At 38.7% G+C, this 22,230-nt stretch overlaps 1 protein-coding gene across 1 annotated transcript; it reads right to left on the bottom strand.

The window, feature by feature from the left end:
* Positions 1-1,236: 1,236 nt before the first annotated feature.
* On the bottom strand, positions 1,237-20,506 carry GOLT1A (golgi transport 1A). The gene is made up of 5 exons (XM_003770579.4): positions 20,370-20,506; positions 18,043-18,134; positions 12,069-12,247; positions 6,863-6,920; positions 1,237-3,433 (listed from the first exon to the last, which is right to left on the bottom strand). Exons 1-5 carry the CDS (start codon positions 20,392-20,394, stop codon positions 3,395-3,397), a joined length of 393 nt encoding a protein of 130 aa, XP_003770627.1. The 5' UTR covers positions 20,395-20,506; the 3' UTR covers positions 1,237-3,394.
* Positions 20,507-22,230: the final 1,724 nt, after the last annotated feature.

Consider the following 22,230-nt stretch of genomic DNA (forward strand, 5'->3'; position numbering starts at 1 on the left):
ATGAGAAAGCAGTTTTGTCTCTAGCCCTCTAGTTCCACTATGCCTTGAAGACTTGCTATGATCTCCAAGCTCTGTCTCAGGCTGCTTCAAAGGTCTCTGCAAAGGATTTAGTAACATGTCTGGCATATAAATAATATGCAAATATTTATATTTATATATAATAACATATATAAATATATAATTTATATTTATATCAAATATTTATATTTGATTGCTGATTGAAAGTCAGTAAATCATATAACAAACATTTATTAAATACTTATGTGCCAGGCACTGTGCTGAAGGTAGAAAGGCAAAATCATAGTCTCTACACTAAACGAGCTCATATCCTAATGGGGAAAGAAAAAGGAAAGAAGTATTTATTAAGCACTTACTGTATATTGCTAAGTACTGTGTTAAGTGCTTTTTAAATATTACCTTACCTGATTCTCAGGGCAAGTTAGGGTGCTGGTATCAATCCCCATTCTAAGGAAATTAAGGCAGTCAGGGGCTAAGTAACTTGCCCAGGGTCACCCAGTTAATAAATGTCTGAGGCTGGATTTGAACTCATGCCTAATCTAACTTTGTAGTCCAGTGTTCTATCCACTGCCCCAATTAGAAAGCTCATGACAGATTAAGATGGAGGAAACAATATGCAACACCAAGTTGGTGTGGTTTGTAGACATGTGGAGGGGAGATAAGTAAAAGAAAACCTGAAAGGTAGGAGGAGACCAGGTTGTAAAAGGTTTTAATTTTTTGTTTGTTTTTTTGCTCTTTGGAAGCAATCAAGGTTAAGTGACTTGCCCAAGGTCACACAGCTAGTAGTGTTTGAGATCAAATTTGAATTCAGATCCTTCTGACTCCAAGTCAGGAGTGCCACCTAGCCACTAGTAAAAACCAAACACAGCATTTTTATGTTGCTACGGCAAATAATAGGAGCCACTAGTGTTTACTGAGCAGAGGACATGATATTAGCAGTCCTAGTGCTTTAGATATTATCTTAGCACCCAAGTGGAGGATAGATTGGAATTAGAAGAGACTGGAAGCAGTGATATCTACCAGAAGGCATAAGCAGTTTCTATTTTTGTTATTTTTACTAATTTTAAGGAGCATGAGGAGAAACCACAGAGTTGTGTTATTTTTCTTATTAGTGATTTGGAACAAATCATTTTTTTGGCAATAATTTCCAATTTTTCTTTTGAAAATGGCTTGTGATCTTTGATCATTTATCTATTGGGAAATGGTCTTGATTTTAATTATTTCTGCTCATTTAGAGGAAACTGAGGTCCAGATAAGTGACTTATTTAAAGTCACACAGCTAATAATTAGCAGAGCTGTCTGGTGTGAAGACTTTTTGGCAATTGTCTATCTGTCCCTTCTGATTGATGAAGGCCCAGAGGATAGGATGTTTGCAGGGTACAATATAAAAGGCATTAAAATTGGACTCAGAGGATCTGGCTTTGCTGCTTACTATCTAGATAACTTTGGATAAGTCATCTGACAAATTGGTACATCAGTTTTCACATCTGTGAAATGAAGGATTTGGATCAAAGCTTCTTAAACTGTGGGTCACAAACCTCTGTGGGGTCTAGTAACTGAATGTAAGGGGTGTGAAATTATGATTTATTAACAATAAATGTTTGATTTGTATACCTATTTTATATGCCTAATTCCCAGGGTCAAATAAAAATTCCTTGGGTGAAAAGGAGTCAGCAGTGGGAGAAGTTTAAGAAGCCCTATAAATGACCTCTGAGACTCCTTCAAACTCTGAGCACCCTCATTCTGTGGGAGAGAGGTCTCCCAAAGGAAGGCAATTGAGGACCACCTTTGGCCCCAATATCTCTGCTCAGAGGAAGGGTCCTCCTTGAACATCCCAAGAGGAACAATTGCAGCTACCCCCAGGGTAAAAAGGGAGGAGAGATTCTGGAGAATACCAAAAGTCAGGAGGGTGGACTGAGGAATATGGAGAAAAGCCCCAGAATTCAGGTGAATATCCTACTCCTAACGCTCCCAGATTCAAAGTAGTCATTTCCAGGGATTTTCCTTCCTTGAAACACAGACCTATTAATATCTCCACCAGTGTGAAGGGCAGTGCCTGAAACAAGTGAAGACCACAAAAACATAGAAAGCTCATCCAGAGCAGCCACATTTGTTCTCCTTCCCTCCAGAGAGAAAGATAACTCAATATCCCCTGAGAATAGATCCCTTATGAACATTTTTTGTCTTCCCAGACACATGGAGGTATAGTGGGGAGCACTTCTGGAGTGAGAAGGCCTGGCTTTGAGTAGTTCTGGCTCTGCCACTAACAATAGGTGATCTTGAGTAAGATCACACAGTCAGTAAGTGTCTGGGTCAAAATTTGAACCCAGGTCTTCCTTCCCATTATACCAAAATGCCTCTCTGGGGAATTATGATCTGCATGGATATGGAGTTCCCACACTGGGAATTCTTGCAGCTGAAATGACCATATTTCTTAGCATTATCTGAGTATTATTTTCAATCCATGGACTAATAACGTTGATGACATAATTCCTCTTTCACAGTTTTGCTTTAGGATCTTCTGTCTGTTTTTGGTGGAAAGGTTAGAGAGGTATGGTCTGGCTTCTTCCACTACACAGCAGCTCCTTAGTGGTAGTTACTCCCATCCCACTACCTCACCAAATTCAAAAGTCTCTGAAAAGAGAACCTGTAGAAGCCTGGGCAGTTGTCTTTTCCTTTCACTGGATCCTCTCCATCTTTTACCCTGTCCCACATATACATCCAAACACAATCTGTTACCAAGTATAGGATTCGGTACCCAAGGGATGCTCAATGTCATGGATTAAATGACATAAAAGTGCTTCTTTCTAGCAGGCAGGATTGAAGGTTATACAGGGAGGGAAAAGTTCTACTTTAAGAGTTGTCAGGTACAAGGATAAAAATTGCAGTACTCTTAGACCAAGACTGTCATTAATTCATATCTGAGAAGGTATAGGTATAGTCTTGCCTAGAGGCTGGGGAAAGGGAAATGGAAAGGAAAGGGACCAGGATGGGGAAGTGGTGGGGGGAGAGTGGGTGGACAAAATGATCTCCCTAGACCATGAAGACATTAAGACTAATTTTTAGACAGGCAGCTTTTTTTCAATCTGGAAATGTACTTTAAAAGTCTTTCTCTTTGTTGTCCATAAATACAAGGCAGTCTGTTCCCCATGGGTCTTTGTTCTGAGTCACTCCTTTCTCTTAGGGTTTCCATGGGTCTGAGATTTTGTCAGAGCTTATATTAAGCACACTGGAAAACACTAGATTCAATCACTCAGCTTCATCCTCCAGCCCAATTCCGAAGGAGGATTGGAATTTGTCAAGCAAAGCATGTGGGGGCGGTGTCCAATCTTCCCCAGGTACAACAGTCCAAGTTCAAGGAGTCCGCCTCTGCTGATCAGACCATGGAGCTGGTGCCTTGGAGCCTCTGGAACAGCTGTGGGAGCCAAGAATAATTATTGCAGACAATGGCAAGAGAGTGGATTCAATATCCAGGTTATTATCAAGGCTGGCCTTGAAAGTCAGCTGGAGTGCTAGGCACAGATGGCGAGGGGGCAGAGAGAAATGGAAACCCTGGCTGGATCAAGGCTATGGCATTCTCCCTATGCCTCCTAAGCACTCAGTCTGTACCAGGTGCTACAGAGAAGAGACTGAGTCCCAGGAACTGACTGTAAGATAAACCTAAATTATTCTCTTCTGAGGAGCATCTAGGATTGTTTTTAGGTGAATCCATATAGGATTGTGTGCTATAGAATTTCTTATTTCCAATCACATATGGGTAAGCTCCCAAACCATAACTCTTCTCATTGATTGCACCTACTCTATTCTTTCTGTCACTCTACTTAGAGTTTAGTTAAATTATGAATGAGTGAATGAAGTGAATCAAAAAAAGTCCTCTTTTCTCACCTTGTAATTAGTACCAATTTTTTCTGTGATTACTGACTATCTTTCCTTTGTTCTCCACTTTGAACAAGTGCTCTAAACCCTATATTATTCAACATGTGGACATGGAAAAACCAACTCATAAATCAGTTCTATCTGCTCAAAGCTACTAGTATCAGCCCATCTGACTCCTATTACTTCCAAAGCAGCATCCAGTGTGGCTCTGCAAGACCTTTCTTAGTCTGTCATCAAATCAACTCCTGAAATTACATCTCTCTCATGAAAGCCTTCTCTGTTTAACTCAGCCCAAAAACTGAGCTCCTATAGTTGCTCTCCCTAGTCTCCTTAACTTTCTTAATCTTGATCCATATAAAAGCACAAAATAAAAGTAAATTAAATGAATAAATATTTCCAAAAATACAAAATACCTAGAATAACAGACTAATAAGTAGAACATTTAAACAAATCAATCTAAGAAACAAAAACTGAACAACATATAAATGAATTCCCAAAGGAAAACCAAAAAAGGTCCTGATTAAATTATAAACAGACTCAACCAAATATTCAAAGGACAATGAACTATAATTTTAAATAAATAATTTGCAAAAATTTGCATAGGAGATCTTACCAAACTCCTTCTATGAGACAATTATGATCCTCACCTCAAACCAGGAAAGGATAAATCAGAGAAAGAAAATAATTTATATTCTTAATTAATATCAATGCAAAAATATTAGCAAAGAAATTACAATAATATATTTAAAATATTATTCACTATGACCAAGTTAGATTTATGCCAGGAATGAAAAGATAGCTCAATATTAGGAAATAATAAACATAATAGACCACATTAACAGCAAAACCAGTTGAAAATCTCAATTGTATCAATAAATTTTTTTTAAAGGTTGTTGACCAATTAGAGTAGTTATTTGTGTTAACACAAAAAGCAGAGGAATAAATGGACTTTTCCTTAATGAGACAAACAATAGTTAATAAAAGAGTTAGTATTATTTGTATTGGAAAAACAATGAAAGCCTTTCTAATGAGGACAAAGGCAAAGAAGGACTACCATTGTCACTGCTATTATATGTTGTAGTTGTAAGAAAAAGCAACCTTAGCATTAAGAAAAGGAAAAGAAATTGAGGGAAGAGACATTGGCAAAGAGGAGACAAAAGTCATTTTTGTCTGAAAATCATATGATAAGGGGAAGCTAGTTGGCCCAATGGATAGAACACCGGCCCTGGAGTCAGAGGATGTGAGTTCAAATGCAGCCTCAGACATTTAACACTAACTGTGTGACCCTGGACAAGTCACTTAACCCTAATTGCCTCACCAAAAAAAGAAAGGGGGAAAAAGGTAAAAAAATACTATATAGTTAACAAAAAATAAAAAACCAACCTATAACATCAGCAAAGTAGCAGAATATGAAATAAATTCACAAGTCATCAGTATTTCTATTTCTTATACTACTTATACCATTAACAAATATCAGCTGGAAAAGGTAGAAAAAGAAATACATTTAATGTATTAAATACATTAACAAATGGGGATCAAAAACTATATAACACTGCATAAATAAAGGAAAACAAATAATTGAAGAGATTTTAATTGTTTCTATAATAAAAATAATGTTACTACCTAAATTAAATTATGTGTTAATGCCACGTCAATTAAACAACCAAGTTATTTATAGAGCTAGAAAAATATTAAACTCTCTTAGGATCATAGATATTGTATCAAGAGACTATCTGATCTAGTACCAACATTTTACAGATAAGAAAATTGAAATTCATGGGGGTTAAATGACTTGCTCAAAATCATAAATGTAGCCAGTGTCAGAGGTTAAATTTGAATATGGGACCAATGACTCCAAACCAGGGATCTTTTCTATCATGTTCATCCTCCCTCCCTCCTCCTCCTCTTCCTCATTTTTCTCCTCCTCCTTCCCCTCCTCCTCCTCCCCCTCCTCCTCCTCTTCCTCTTCTTCCTCTTCTTCCTCCTCCTCCTCCTCTTTCTCCTCTTCCTCCTCCTTCTTCTTTATCTCGTTCTCCTCCTTTTCCTTCCCCTCCTCCTCCTCCTCCTCTTTCTTCTTCTTCCTCTTCTCTCTTTCCCTCCCACCCCCTTTCTCTTTCTTCTTCTCCTTCCTGTAAAGTCAATAGAGCATTATGAGAACTAGAGAAGACAGGTTCTGGAACCAGAAAGCTTGTGATGAGGCAGAAACACTATTTGCTTTGAAATCAGAGGACCTGGATTTCAGTCTTAGCTCTCCATTTTGCTACCTGCATTTTACTCTACTGACCCCTCTAAGCCTTAGTTTTCTCATCTGTAAAAGGAGAGTAGACTAGATGATTCCAAAGGTCCTCTCCAACCCTACACTCTGTATATTCATAGTTCTTGTTCTGCTACTTACTATCTGGATGACCTTTGTCTAGCCAATTATCTTTTCTGGACCTATTTCTCTGCAAATAACCATACCTGCTCTTGTATGTCAATAAGATAATATGGTTAACAATCTGTAGAGTGTCAACTTTAAGATTTCCTTCCTTTCTCTTCTTTAATGGCCTCTACTTCTGGCCTCCCATCAAATCTCCCTGTCTTCATGAAGATCCTAATTTCATCTCTTTCATGAGGCTATCTTTGGCTGATTGAAAGAAATAGAATGACATTCCTGATGCTACCCTGGAGAGAAGTGAAATTCCCAAGATGGACTTTGCACCAGCCACTGTCACACAAAAAGAGTTAGGAAGTGGCTTATTTATGTTTATGATTCCATCGGTCCCCTACATCACTGAAGTGACAACTCCCAGAGAGAAGGGTCACTTTAGTGAACAGTCTAACACTGCATGTATTTTAAATCTAATTGGTTTCTGGGTGTTAAGGGAAGTAATCCCAGGCCCTGGGAGCAGGGACAGAGGTAGAAGGAGGTGGAACAGGAAAGGGAAGTGCTTCTTTGCTTGTCCAACCATTTAACTATGTGACTTACCGAACTGAGAAATGGAATGTTAGAAGCTAGGAATCCAAAAGCAACTGGGAAAAAACCCCTGAAAAATAAGAGAAAAGAGTTAATGACAATATAAAAGGATATTGGGCAAGAATGGAGAAAACCATAATAGAATGGAAAAGCATTAGATTTAGCATTTAGATTTAGACTTGAAGAGTTGGATTCAAACTCAAGTTGTATTTCTTCCCACCTATAAAGTAACTTGACATCTCTGGCTCCTTGTCCCCGTGTGTAAAAATGAATGTATGCTGGCAATGATTATTCTACAGAACAAATAATGAAACATTCTCAATCCTCGTGGCAGAAAGGCAAGGGGCTGTTATGACAAGAGATTGAATAGCTTGAATAGGACTGAGCATTGTGGAGAGCATTTTTGCTCATCTTTCTTTATTACAAGGGAGAGTATAAATCTGGTGGTAGTGGCAGCGGTGATGATAGTGGTGGTGGATGGTGATGATGGTGGTAGTGGTGAAGGTTGTCTATAGGTATTTCCCTGGAGAAAAGACCCTGAATCAGGACTGGATGTTGCATCGCAGAGGGGATGTATGCAGCATCCAGATATTGGGCTGGCTTGGATATCCAATAAGATTTACAGCTGGAAGGGGTCTCGGCATATGATCACTAGCTCAGAGATTTAAGGTCATAGACTGTAATTTAGAGCTGGAAGAGACCTTCAGAGCCATCTAGTCTTCCTTTTCCAAATAAGGAGACGGGGCTTCCAGGGGTTAAATGATTTGCTCAAGGCCCCTCAGCAGCAGAGAGGGCTAGACCTTGGGTTCTCTCACTCCAAACCCAGGGCTCTCTCCTTTATATATTCTGCAATCCACAGAACCCCAAACTCAGACTGCAGCAAACACAGTGGTTCCCATGGAAACTTAACCCAAGAAAAAAAGAGAAAGGAGAAAGTCCGTTGCTCTAAGCTCCACTCCCTGGGGTCTGGTGGCTTGGTATATGAGGTCCAGTGCTTTCATTTTCAATATCAGCACTAGGAAGCCAAAGATCGATCTAGGAATTCACAGCCCCATCTCATCTGGGGTCACCCAGCTTCTGGTAACTTTCCCCACCAGTATCCCTTTTACCTCCTCACTCAAACCTTTCTGTTCCAGGTAGACCACTTTCTCCCTGTCCTGTAATTCTTAGATATCAAAAACTGCTGCTTTGGGGACTGTTGGTCACTTAAATTCTCCCAGCTTGTTTCCTTATGTGTAAGATGAAGGGGTGGAAGTTAGAGGAATTCTAAGATCCCTTGCAGCTCAAAATCTATAGATTTTTATGAAGGATAGAAGTCCAATTCACTGATATATTTTATGGAGATTCTTCATTCTTCCCTTTTCAGGAAAAAAAATCAATATATTTGCCCTCCTTGTATTCTACACCTTTTCTCTTCCCCAAGATTTTTCCAAGATTGCTGACTGAAGCTTAGCAACCACATGGTCTTTTTAAATTTTTATTTTTTTCTTTTTTATCATCTGTGCTTGTGGTTCGCCTGAGCCAGATGGATGACTAGAGTTTCCTAAATGTCAACTAGTCATCAACTCATTTATCCTGGGATTCCATTCCTACTGGCCATTTTTGTACTATCTTGCCCAGACCAAAGAGGATTCTCATTGGCAGAAGAAATAGTGGAAAAACAAATAAAGTAGTTTAGCTTTCTTATCATCATCCATAATCATTACTCTATTCACTATAAGAAGTGGTTCCATCTCTTTTTTCCTTCTCTCTATCAATTCTGTTTGTTTTGTACAAGGTTTAATTTCTTAGTCATGAGTCCTATTCTTCTGAGTCTCACTGATAACCATGAGGTTAAATGTCTGTCCACGTCCTAGGCTCTCTATGAGTAATTAAGTGGCACTGTGGATAGAGAGCTGGGTCTAGAGTCAGAAAAACTAGCTGGGCAAGTAACCCTGGGCAAGTCATTTAACCTCAGTTTCCTCATCTGTAAAATGAACTAGAGAAAATAAATGTCAAACCATTCCAGTATCTTTGTAAAAAAAAAAAAACCACCTCAAAACCCAAATGAAATTATAAGGAGTTGAACCCAACTGAACACCTAAAGTCTCAAGTTTACTCCATTTACTATTCCATACTTTGTACATTTGTACATAGACATCTAAGGTCATAGGTTTTACTGATGTCTCTCTTAAAAATTGTATTCTATAATTTGGAACTCAAAAATTAAAAAAATGTTAAAATGTTTTTGTTTATGTATAACTGAGAAAAATAAAATTAAATATAAAAATTATATTTCCTACTACATTGGCCTGCTCTTCTGTTTTCTTCCAATGTTGTTGCTATTTTCTAGGTTAGCTAACAGCAGATCTTTTCTGGGCAGTATTAGCCCTTCCTCCCTTTCTCTGCATAAAGCTCTCTTGATCAGATTTGAAAAACTCTTAGTGAATGTTTTTAATTGGCCCTTCTCAGATGCATGCCATCTCCATACAAAATCCCAGCATTTCTGTGTCTTAAATATTGATCCAGAAATGCAGATTCCATTTTCTGACACTGTCTTTTTAGTCCAATCTGTGGTTCCCTTTCAAAACTGCTTTTTTTTCTTTTGGAGTTCTTTCCTCTCTATCCTACTCTTTTTTTTTTTTTTTTTTTTTTTTTGGTCAAGGACTTAGTTATGCTTTCTGGGTTGCCTCTAGTGATTCTTGTGCCCCCATCACTAGATTTATTTGGAAAGCCTCAGAAAACTCCTGTGTCATGTTCTGAATATGTTCTAGAGAAACAGCAGACTCCCTATGTATTTTCATGTTGTCTCCTCTTGAAGGATAGGGGCTCTTCATGTTTTTAATGTGGGACGAGGCTCCCAGTGGATGCCTGTATTGCTGATGGTTTGAATGAGCAACTGCATTGTAGGACATTGTAGTGCCCTAGAAAGAGCACTAGGGACTGGGAGTAAGAAGACCTGGAATCTAGCTCTGTCTCTGCCTCTCACTATGTATGTGACTATTAAACAATCCACTTCATCTCTCTGAGCCTCAGTTCTCAGAGCTATAAAATGGACATCATAATCCTGCCTTGCTTATCTCATAGGGCTAATACTGGTGAGAACTATTATTTTGATAGTGCTTTAAAGTTTGCAAAGGAGTATACATATATGGTCTCATTTGATGCTTTTAAAAACTTCATAGTATTGTTATATAAAATAAAGGTTTATTATTCTTGTCTTATAGTCAAAGAAACTGAGGCCAAGGGTTGCCATGGTTCAATTATTATTTTTATGCTATTGATTCCCAGATCTGTAAATCCAGCCCTGGTATCTTTCCTGAGCTCTAGCCTCACATCAAATGCCTTTGGAACACCTCAAACTCAACACATCCAAATCAGAACCCAATCTCCCCTCTTCTAAATATCCCTGTTACTTCTGAGGGCACCATCATCCTCCCCCAGACTCACTATTTAAATATCACTTTTTTTTTGCTCATCTCATATATCAGTGATTCACCAAGTATTAAGGGCTTACTATGTATAGTGTGCTAAGTTCTGAGAAGGCAAAAAAGGCCGTTTTCAATGGCCTCATATTCTAATGGGAGAGATACCATATAAGATTTTTTACATCTAAAATAAATACTGAGTAATTAGAAGGTAATTTCAGAGGGAAAATGATGAGAGGAACTGGGAAAGAACACCCCTGGAAGATGGGACTTGAACTTAGTCTTGAAGAAGATCAGGAAGGTCAGGAGGTAGAGATGAAGATATGGGAGACAGGAAGGAGAAATGTCCAAAGTTGGGAGGTGAAGGGTCTTGTGCAAGAAATGGCAAGGAGATGGGTGTTGCTAGGTCATGGAGGGGAATAAGGAGTAAGAACACTGGAAAGATAGGAAGGAAGCAGGTTGTGAAGGACTTTAGAGGCCAGATGGAGAATTTTATAATTGATCCTGATGGTGCTAGGGAGCCAGGGTATGTAGCACTCAATAAATGCATGTTGACTGACTGACTCAAAATTCAGCACTCTAAACAAAGCACTAGGTCACCTGTTTTTGGTATTATCAGATGAGAAATTGGGTAAAAATGCTCCTTACTCAAAAATAACATGGAGATACAGGCTATCATAGACTGATTAATTGATTGAAATGGGGCTTGTTCTTCTACAATTTTGTTGTTCAGTTACATCCAACTCTTCATGATCTTATTTGAGGTTTTCTTAGCAAAGATGCTGGAGTGGTTTGCCATTTCCTTCTCCAGATCATTTGCCTGTTGAAGATATTAGCTTGAAAAAAACCAAGGTCTCCCATGTCACCCAGGGCCAAGATCTCCAGTCATCCTGATCTATACCTGGCCACTGGACCCAGATGGCTCTGGAGAGAAAGTGAGACAGGTGACCTTGCACAGCTTCCCTCACTTAAATCCAATTCACTTGCATGTCCTAGCGTCACCTCCCTGATGTCACGGTCCTTTTAGAGAACAAAGGGCAAATAAAAACAACAGATGAAGAAACTGAAGTAAACAGGTAAAGTGACTTGTCCAGGGTGACATAACTAATAGGTGTCTGAGACCAAATTTGAACTCCACTCTTCCTGCACTCTAGCTAACTCTACTTTTTATAGTGTTGCACAAAAGCTGGTAGTTGCTTTTTGATTCTTAGTCTAAGTCTAAAAGAGACAGACATTGACAAAGACACAGAGAAACACAGGGTCAGAGACATAGATACAGAGACAGAGAAGGTGAGACTTCAGTTACCATCCCTATCTCCTCTGCACCAGAAATTTGGACTCCATACCAGGAAAAGCCCCAGACTCTGAGAAGTGTGAGTGTTTATTTTCCCAAGTCTTCATCTTCCTGGCTACTAGCTCCAAACCATGGCAGGAACATATATATATATAGCTATCTCTTTTTTAGGTCCCTTTTATCTGGGGTCTAGACACACTAGAATTAGCTCCTTGAGGATCGGGGCTATCTTGTTTGTATTTGGAATATAGTGAACACTTAATAAATACTTTCATCACCTATCACTTTCTCTCTGTGTATGTTTGCCTGCCTTCTGTCTCTGTGACTCTCACTCTCCATCTCTCTGTCTCTGTCTCTCTTTGTCTCTGTCACTCTGTTTCTGCCTCCATGTGTCTCTGTCTAAATCGTGTTCTGTCTCTGTTTCTGTCTCTGTCTGTTTCTTTATGTCTCTGTCTCAAACTCTCTTTGTCTCTGCCTCCCTCTCCCCTCCAATTCTTGCCAGGAAAAGTCCACTCACCTGAAAAGGTTGATAAAACCATAAGTCTCCAGGGCCATCCCCAAAAGAGGCCAGCGCATGAGGACAATTATCACACCCCCGAGGAAGAAACTTGTCCCCTTCAGTTTGTGCCATTGGAAGAAAAATCCAAAAGTCCTTCTCAAACCAATGATGAAGGAGAGACCACAAAGGAATAATATCTATGGAGAAGAGAGAAAAGATTCATGGAGTGGGGATACAGAACAGATCACTGACGACTGAGCCTTAGCTTAGGGATTGTACATCAGGATTTTTTTTTGTCTTCTTAGGGGCAGAGGGAGAAAATACTGGAAGGACTGAAACAGGCATGTGGTAAAGTCCTAAAAAATCTTTAGGAAGAGGAAAAACCTCAGTTGGACTGGTCTAGATGGGAGGGAAAGACCTTTTTTGCATCAGGGAAATGTACAAGATAGCCTTTTAAGGGTTAATTTTTAATAATATATGTATTTTATATATGTCATATAATACATATATCATATATTATATATGTCATATAATATTATATATATATTTGTTCTTCCTAATTCTTCCTAAATTTTCACAGATAAAATTTAATTGCTCATTACACGTTCCCTAGGAAACAGGTGGAGATGTTTCTACTCATTTTATAGAGAAGACAGTTGAAATTCAGAAAAATTAAATAATTTTGCCAAAGATCACCGAGCAAGCAAATAGCTGAAATGGGTTGGACAGCCAGGTCAGACTTTTGGTAGAAGGGAAAGCGCTTTGGAAGAATGAATAGATGATTGAACTTGCTGTCAAAAAGATGTGATGGGTGTCAGATTCCATTCTGTATGATTAATAATCAAATCATTTAACCTCTCTGAGTCTCAGTTTCCCTATCTTTAAAATGTCTAATGATTCCCACAATATCTGCCTCCTAGGAATATTGTATGACTCAAATTAAGTAATGCATAGTTCCTCTACAGTGTTGCCTTTTTTATATAGAAGAGTATGATACAGAAAAGAGCAGGAAAAACTATCGTGCAAAGAAAAAGATTTAAATCAGTTGGTAAAAGGTGGAGAATTGCTTCTGTCATAAATGATAATTTAGATGCCTAAAAAGAAGAGGAAATTAACGTCAGTTTAAAAATGTCAAATGTGAATAAACAGTTTTCAGATGAAATTTAAGCAGTTTGGGACCGAAAATAAACTGTGAGTAAATATTAAGATTTAAATCACCTTGTAAAAAATGTAAGACAATGATTCATTTGCATTTATTTAATATGATGTTTTAAAGAATCAAAGAAAGGGCTTTTCTTATTAAAAACTTATAAAAAATCTGGATTTTTTCAGTTTTGTGTTCAAGAACACACAATAAGATGGAAGACTATTAGATAGTTTGAGCTGCATTATAAACCCTCAATCATTTAAATACAGTGGATTTAAGACTTAAAAGGGTAAAATTTTAAAAAATGAGAAATCATATAACTCTTTAGCTACTTGGTGTATAACTAAATAAACTATATATATATATATAAACACACACACATACATATATATATATATAACTAAATAAACTACTGTTTTCATAGTAGAAATCTGATGAGTTCTTACTTTTAAAATGAAAAATTAATTAGAATACAAGAAAGCTGTAGTTTATGCTACTGAAAGATAAAAGAGAGAAGATCTAGAAGACTGTAGCTAATGAGGGGAAAAAATGGCAAGTGAAGATTGAAGAAAAAGTTAGATTAAAAGAAGTTCTGTTGTAGCAATGTACGGAGCAGAGTCAATCAGCCATCAGGTGACAGAAAGCTTCAACTACATAATTCTTGATTGCTTGAAGAGAAACTCAACCTCTGTGGACAAAAGGGTCTTTAACATCCTCTAGAACTTCAGAGGGGTGCAGCCTCTCATAAATCCCTGATTTCCTTTACTGAAGCCATCTGGTTTGAGAGAGAGGAGCAGAAAGAAAAAAAGAGTCTTTGGAAATGCAAAAATCCCAGAGGTGTTAGGACTTAATTGGACTAGGCAAAATTCTGATGAGTGAAAAGCTGGCTAGGTTGGTTTGCCTTGCTGAGGCAAACAACATCAACATCATCTATTTGCTGTGAGTTCTTTTCTGACTGGATTCTGTAGCATCCTGATGGATGAATAATTGGCTATGCTGGGCTGGATAGTCCAAAGTTAGCTAGCTGATGAGTTTTGCAATTCTCTGTCTTAAATAAAAAGCTACTTCAGAGGAAAAACTGTCCAAATTAAGCGGTAACACTTTCTCAACATCTTTTAAAGGTGATTCTAATTTTAAAGGGCTTGTTTTGGTTCAAAAGAAGAGATGAGGGCCAGCAGAACAAGCAATTATCAGAGTAATTCTGAAGTCTAGAGTTGTGAGTTATACCAAGGAATGGGTTTTCCCCCCTTCATGTATTTATTTCCCTGCCACATTGCTCTAGATGTATATACCCAATCTTTCCCACACACACTGAGCACATTTGTGGGATAATCTGAACCAAGTTCATGGGTAAATTGTGATATATTTTATTCTTCCTGCATTAGGTTTAACATTTTATTACCTGTGATGCCATTATTATTTCCTTGTCTTATTGCTAAGTAAATGGTTATTTTTTTTTTTAGATCTAAGTGTCATTGTTGTGAACCTCAAAGGGGGCTCAAACGATAAAGTCGTTAATACAAGCAGAGTATTTATTAATCCTTCACAGGGACACTGAGAGAATTTGAATGTAAATGCAAACTGATAGAACTTTTCAGAAAGCCTAGACCTACCAGTGTTAGAGCAAGTAGAAGTGTTGACACCAACACAGAGAGTGAGAAAATATCAATCCACAAGACAAGTCAGAGGTATGAGGCTCTAGATAAATGGGTGGATGGAGAGAGATCCCATGAATATCCATGGGTAAAGCATTTTGAAAACTTTAATATAAATTAAATTTTAGTTATTATTCTTAATAAATATAAAAAATGAATAAGTGTAAAACAGTGTAGTGGTATTGTGGGAAAAGCATAGGTCCTTAATATCAAGGGACCTGACTTCTATTCTTGAATCTCACATTTATTAGCTGTGTGACTTTGGATCAATTACTTTTGTTTTTCTGAGTGTCAGTTTTTCATGTGTGAAGAGAAGATAATAAACCTTTCACTATCTATCTCATATTTTTATTGTGAGGAGAATCTGAGTTGCAGCATTTTTATTAGTGAGGACCATAATGATAGCTGTTTCTAAATATATGAAAAGCTATCTTTCGAGAGAGAGATTAGACTCTCAGAGTGAGTAAAAGTAGCAGAGAAGCTGATTTTGATGTCTTTAGCATCTTAATAATTACCATTATACTCAGATTAGAATGAGCTGCCTCAAGAGGCATCAAGTTCCCCATTCTATTCTATCATGAAACAACTAGATGGTGTAGTGGATAGTGCACTGGACCTGTTCTTAGGATAACTCTGTTCAGATCCAGACTTAGGCACTTTTTAGCTGTGTGCCCCTGGGTGATTCATTTAATGTCTGTCTGCCCCATTTTTCTGGTCTGTAAAATGGAAATAACAGCACCCATCTTCCAGGGATGTTGTGAGGATAAAATTTGTAAGATATTTAGCAAGCCCTAAAGTTTTAAATAAATTCTAGCAATTAATATCCTCAGAGGTCTTCAAGTGGAAGTTGGATGACCTCTTGTGGGGGATATTATAGAGAGTTCTTGTTCAAATACAGGCTGGACCAAATTAATCCAACATCCATTCCCATTCTAAAGTCCGATAATTCACTTATTTGTCTATACCACTTACTGTTCCTGTCCTTACCACTTTCTGGATTCCCATCCCCAGACCCAAAGATTACCAAATTATTTCCTTGGCAGGCTTAGTGGAGGTCAGATCCTCAGGAGACATGTTAAATCAAACATTCATTAAGCACCTACTGTGTGCAAAACCATCATGCTAAACTCTATGGATGCTTCTCACAGTAATAGCCCATGTCTCCAGTGGATAATAATCCTTGAAGATTAATCTGTAGATTCACAAGGTTGATAAGGACTAAGAAGCTGCCAGAGCCACAGAAAAGCTGAACAGTTTGGCCCCAGAAAACACGATCTGGAAATGTTAGAAGGGGAATGATAAGCCATATTTCACTGACATCCTACCCAGCACCATGTCTGCTCAGCCATTCTGCCTCAATGAATAAGGATAACCATTTGTATAAAAGTTGGTAAAGTACTTTTATCGTCTCTGATTGTGAGGAAGGTACTAAAGATCTACATACATCAAAGGTAAGGAAATAATGACAAAAAATCCTAAAATTATAATAATAATGAGCATTTATATATTATATTAAAGTTTTCAAAACACATTCCTTAAGTTACCAATTTGATTCTTTCAATAACCAGTGAGGTAGGTGCTGCTATTATCCACATCTTACAAAAGAGAAAACTAAGGCATGGAGAAACTAAGTGATATATACTTCAAATCAAACCCAGGTTTACAGTCTAACAGGCATCCAGGGATATGCTAGAAGCCAGCTCGAACCAAGCTGATTATTAAATTTTCAATGAGCATCTATAGCTGGGAAATAGCCAAAAGCTACAAATTTGGGCTGGATTTATTGTTTTGTTGGTTGTTTAAACTTAAGAAAATGATGGAGAAAATGTTGAGTGCAAATTACATTTTAAAGTGTGTTATGGGTACAGAGTTATTGTTTGTTGTTAAACATTTACCAACATACTGCTGTAGCATCCTCAACTCTTCCCAGTCTTTCACTTCCTCCATTCTGTCAGTTGCTAGGTTAATTCTTCTTCCTTAACACCTCTTGGATCTTTGCCCTTCTCTCCACTGATACCACACCTAGAACCCAATCTATTGGCAAGCACCTCTGAACTAATCTCTCTGTACTCTCAGGCTGTCTGTTCTACAATCTATCTGGCACAGAGTTGCCAAAATCATATTCCTAAACAAGAGCAGGGTACTAGGTGGCATAGTGATAGAGCACTAGCTTTGAAGTCAGGAGGACCTGAATTCAAATTTGACTTGATACAGTTACTGACTGTGTTATTCTGGGCAAGTCACTTAGCCTTGATTGCCTACAAAAAAATTTTTAAAAGCATAGGGGAGGTTATGTCACTCTATTTCTTACCCCCCAAATTCTAGCTATAATCTATTGCTTCTAGGATTAAAATACACTGAAATACATTGAAAACTCTTTACAATCTGAGCCCAACCTATATTTCCAGATTGATTCCATTTAATTATCCCTTCACACACTATACACTTCATTTAGACTATTTACTCAGTTTCTTGTATTCAGCCTTCTATCCCCCACCTGTGCTTTTGCTCAGTCTGTCCTCTATTTCTGGAATGCTCTCTCTCATCACTTCCACCCTTTGGACTTTCTTGCTTCCCTTCCAAGGCTTGGCTCAAATGTCATTGTCTTCAAGAGGTCTTTCCTGATTCCCTGGATGTTAGTGCCTCCAGTTAGCCAATATCTTTGTACTTGATTTTTATCTATGATATATTTGGGGCAGATAAGTGGTTCAGTGGAGAGTTCTGGTCCTACGATCAGAAAGATTCACCTAGCTGAGTTCAAATCCACTTCAGACTCTTACTAGCTGTGTGACCCTGGGCAAGTCACTTAAACCTACCTCAGTTTTCTCATCTGTAAAATAAGTTTGAGAAGGAAATGGCAAACCACTCCAGTTTATTTTTCAAGAAAAAGAGCTGAACACAATGGAAAAACAACTAAATAACAAAATGTTGTGTTTCCTTATCTATTTAAAAGTGTTAATTTCCCCCCCAGAATGTCTTGCTTTTATAGGGGTATTCTATTTCTAACTCAGTACCTAAAGCATAGAATGTACTGAGTAAGTACTTGACGATTGACTGGTTTGATATCTCTGTCTGTAGCAATAGATTAGCAGAATGTCTTTGGATTTACTTTCTTGGTTCTTGGACAGGAAGGGAATGGGGTAGACTTGTTGGGAGTATTGGGGAAGAGTTGTAGGGAAGGGTGACTTACATTTCCGAAGGCCAGAAGCACAGAGTCAAAGTACAAGAGGATCCCAAAGAGAATGAAGAAAATGCCAAAGCCCATGATACCCATGCCAATCTCTGCAAACAAGAACATAAGCAGATGGAATGGAAGAGGTTGTCAGAACAAACAAAACATCCAATTGCAGGATGATTCCAGGACATGAGGGGCTGAATCACTGCTGCTGCCTCTCTAGACTTTTTCCCCACTGGACAAAAGGTACAAAACAGGACATTCCCCCTTTCCTCACAAAATTACGCCCCTTTATCAATTACTTTCTTTACCTCAAAATTAATGCTTGGGATGTAACCCAAGTCTCAAAAGCCAGTTGTATGGTGAAGACTGATGAACCACCCTCACCCATGTGATGGGTGGGCTAGGGATGGCAAGAGTGGGAGAGAAGAACTTCAAGATCTTCCTTTTCCCAGGGCATAAATATACATATAAACATAGTTATTTATATTTATATGTAGCCATTTTTATACAGTTATTTTTATTTAGATACAGTTATTATATTTAGATAGTTACATATATATGGTTACATGTAGTTATATTTATATGTAGTTACTTATATTTATGTATAGTTACATACAATTATTTATGTTTACATATATTTTATTTATATATAGTTATTTTCATTTATACATAGTTATTTATATTTATATGTAGTTACATAGTTATTTACATTTATATACATTTGTTTGTTCCACGAGCAAAGCAGAATTAAATTAGCCCAAAAGAAATGTGAAATGAGCAAAATTAGAGAAGCTAGCACAAATGTTCATATGGACTATTTGTGGACTACCTATAGCAGAGTACTCTGAGTTCGTATTAGTCTGATCAGCTATGTTGAACACATTCTAACAGTGATGTCATTTTGGTCCTCTTTAAGAATAAGAAACAATAACCAATCATTCCTTTCATAGTTGTCTAGAACTCTACCTAGCTCTTGCCTTAGCTTTGAAAAGCAGGTTTTCCTACCACTGGGTTAATCCCCATTGTATTTCTGGTGGATACCCAGTCACATCCTGGTTCAGCTGAATCTCAGGGGGTAAGGAGTTAAGATAATACTAAACATGTCCACAAGTCACAGTTCTTAGACTTATAAACCTTTCATTGACTGCTGCTCTTCAAAAAAAAGTCAGGAATAGAGGGAGATCCTAAGTGGGAAATGCCAGAAGGGTCTTCAGGATGGGTTAGATACTTATTAGAGTTTGTTGTGGGAAGTGGGAAGACCTCAGGCTAATTAATCTACCTCAGACTTGTTGGTCCTTCTCTTGTCTCTGAGGTCCCCTAGTTGTGAAGATTCTGAATGATAAAGTGGGAAGACTCAATCGATGTAATACCCAGGAATGTGTTGTACTGAAACCACACCAGCTCCTAATGCCTTCCTACTTTGGATTACATTCATCTACTCCAAGGGTTCTTAATCAGAGGGCCCTGAACTCTTTTTTTAAAATTTTTCACAAAGGATTAAGGATGCTTCTCTATATATCTTGATTGTTCATGTCACTAACCTATTAACTACCCACATGAGACTGTGAGCTTCTTGGGTAAAGAACTGATTTTCTTTTTCTTTGTATCTCCAATGCTTCACACTGTGTCTGACATACAATAAGCACTTAATAAATGTTGTTGCCAGATTGGTTGACTCTGTTCAGCATTTTATCCACTACACTATGTTACAGGTCTTTCTGACTGAATGACTCCAAAGACTCAAAGTTACTAGCTGTATGACCCTGTGCACTTCATTTAACCACATTTATCTTAATCCACTGAAGAAGGAATCACTCCAGCATCTTTGCCAAAAAAAACCCAAGGACAGTATGGATGTGCTATGGTCCATGAGGTCCTGAAGAGTCATACATGACAGAATAATAAAATGCTGCCTTTGTTTTGTATAATCAGATATGATAATATATTTAAACAGGCGATTAATATACTCCACACTCATCTCTGCCCTATACTAGCATCCCATTTCCCAGTCTCCTTTCCACCAGGCATTCAAGCATGAGCTTTGATCTGTTCCCTTGATGTCAGCCTAGGGATTTCTGAGGGCATAAGTCTAAGCCAAGGGATGGATGTGGAGGACCCCTTCCTTTTGAAGGCACAAATGCCACACCCAGCCTAGGTCATCAAAGCCTCTCATATTGCCAACACATCAGCCTCTTGCCTCCCAGCTCCAGAGGTCAGTGACATTTCCTTGCTTCCACCCCAGCCCTGTCCCTGGGGGTGGAGGGTTTCAGCTTCTGCTCATGAATCCAAAGTTTCTCTCCCCAGGCCCCACCTCCCCTTTTCCCCTGTTCCTTACTCACTCTGCCATTCCGACACCGAGATCATGGCTACAGCCTATGAGGGGAGCTCTTGGAGGGTCGCCCTGGGGAGCCAGTGGGTGGTATGAAGCCTAGAGCTGCCTACACATGCTGTTGGAAGAGTGAACCTTGGCAAGGTTGTGAAATCTCTTCCTGGACAAATCATTAACTTCCAATCCTGGAGAAGGCCACTTAAAGACACAGTCTCCTTCCTCCAGCCTCTTCTCAAAGAGTCCTTTCCACTAATGACCCAACTTCCACCATAACCCTACAGGTCTTGTTTCAGGGCACATAAATTGAAAATCTGTCAGTCTTCAGCAGGATAGAGACAACTGGGCTTTGCACCAAGTTAGCAAAGAACAGTCAGTTCAAATAGAACAATTCCTTGGGCCAACCACACCTCTGCAATCAGTGTCCCCAGCAGTGACCAAGTGTTTGTGTCCTATATTCTTGCCAATGTCCCAGGTGCCAAAATAATTGGTGACGGCTCTTCCAGGACCTGCTTAGATCAACCAGTATTCAGCAGACAAACAACATTCAGACTTTTGGTTTCACATGGGCCCTTGTCCCCTTCTCGAAGAGGATAGATCCTTTCTTCTCTCCTCCGATCCCTCCATCTCAATTACACTATCCATTCCTCATGTTCTACTCTCATCCACTTGAATCCTGTCCCTGATATGGGTGTTCCCCCCCCCCCCCCCCCCCGCAACCGTGCTGATCCCAGCCCCTTCACATTTTAGTAAGGTGATGTTGGTCATTTGTTGTGGCCTTAAACATTCATCAGCCTTCTTCAGATGACCATCTCCATATTTACCTTGATTGATCTTAGCCCACATACAATGACCTATTGTTGACTTCCACATGAAGTTTTTTCCTAACAAAATAGGACCACCAGAGTTTGGACTCCACTGACATAGACTTCAAAAAGCCAGGTCATTTTCACAAATAATCTAGCCCTCTCCATCAGGGTGGAAAGTAAACCTTGGACTATAAACACTTTGAGGAAGTTCAAAGGGACATATGTGGTACAATGGGAAGGGCTGTATTTCTAGCCAGAGAGCCTGGATTCAAATGCTGGCTGTGCCATCAAGCACCTATGTGATCATGATCAAGTCACAGTCTCTATAAACCTCAGTTTCCTCATCTGTAAAATGAAGGAATTGGTCTAAACCAGGGTTTCTTAAACTTTTTCCACTTGTGATCCCTTTTCATCCAAGAAATTTTTATGCAAACCCCAGGTATATACCTGGTATATAAAATAGGTGTGCAAATCAAACATTTACTCATTCTAATTTCACAACCCCCACATTCAATTACACATCCCCATATGGGATCACAATGCCCTTTGAGATCCTTTCCAGTAGTTATGCTTCCATGAAGAAGAAGGAAAAAGAGGAAAAAGGAATCTCTGAAACTCAGAAATCTTACTAGTCTTTCTCCCTACCCTACTCCATACTTTGGCCCTGAGTGAGAACCCTCCTCCAACTCAATATTGGTTACCCTTCTCTGGAGGCAGTCTCTCTAGCTTGTACGCCATTGCCAAATTCTTCTTCTCCCATCAGTTCCAACATCTTTGTTTTAGATTTTGTGATGAGAGGATGACCCCTACAGACCCAGTTTAGTGGCCCCTTGTTGATACATAGGCAGTGAACCAATAAGATAGAGAGAGAGAGATGGACAGAGGAAAAGAGAAAGGAATAGGAAAAGGGAGGCGAGAGGGAGAGGGAGAAAGAGGGAGAGAAGGAAGGAAGGAAGAAGAGAGGAAAGAAGGGAGAAAGAGAGACAGACAAGATAGAGACAGAACCAAGTCACTCTTGTGTATCTGCACTGAAGAATTGATTTATTCTCCTATTGGTCTCTCCTC

The sequence above is a fragment of the Sarcophilus harrisii genome, chromosome 4, assembly GCF_902635505.1.
Source record: "Sarcophilus harrisii chromosome 4, mSarHar1.11, whole genome shotgun sequence".
NCBI classification, from domain to species: Eukaryota; Metazoa; Chordata; class Mammalia; order Dasyuromorphia; family Dasyuridae; genus Sarcophilus; species Sarcophilus harrisii.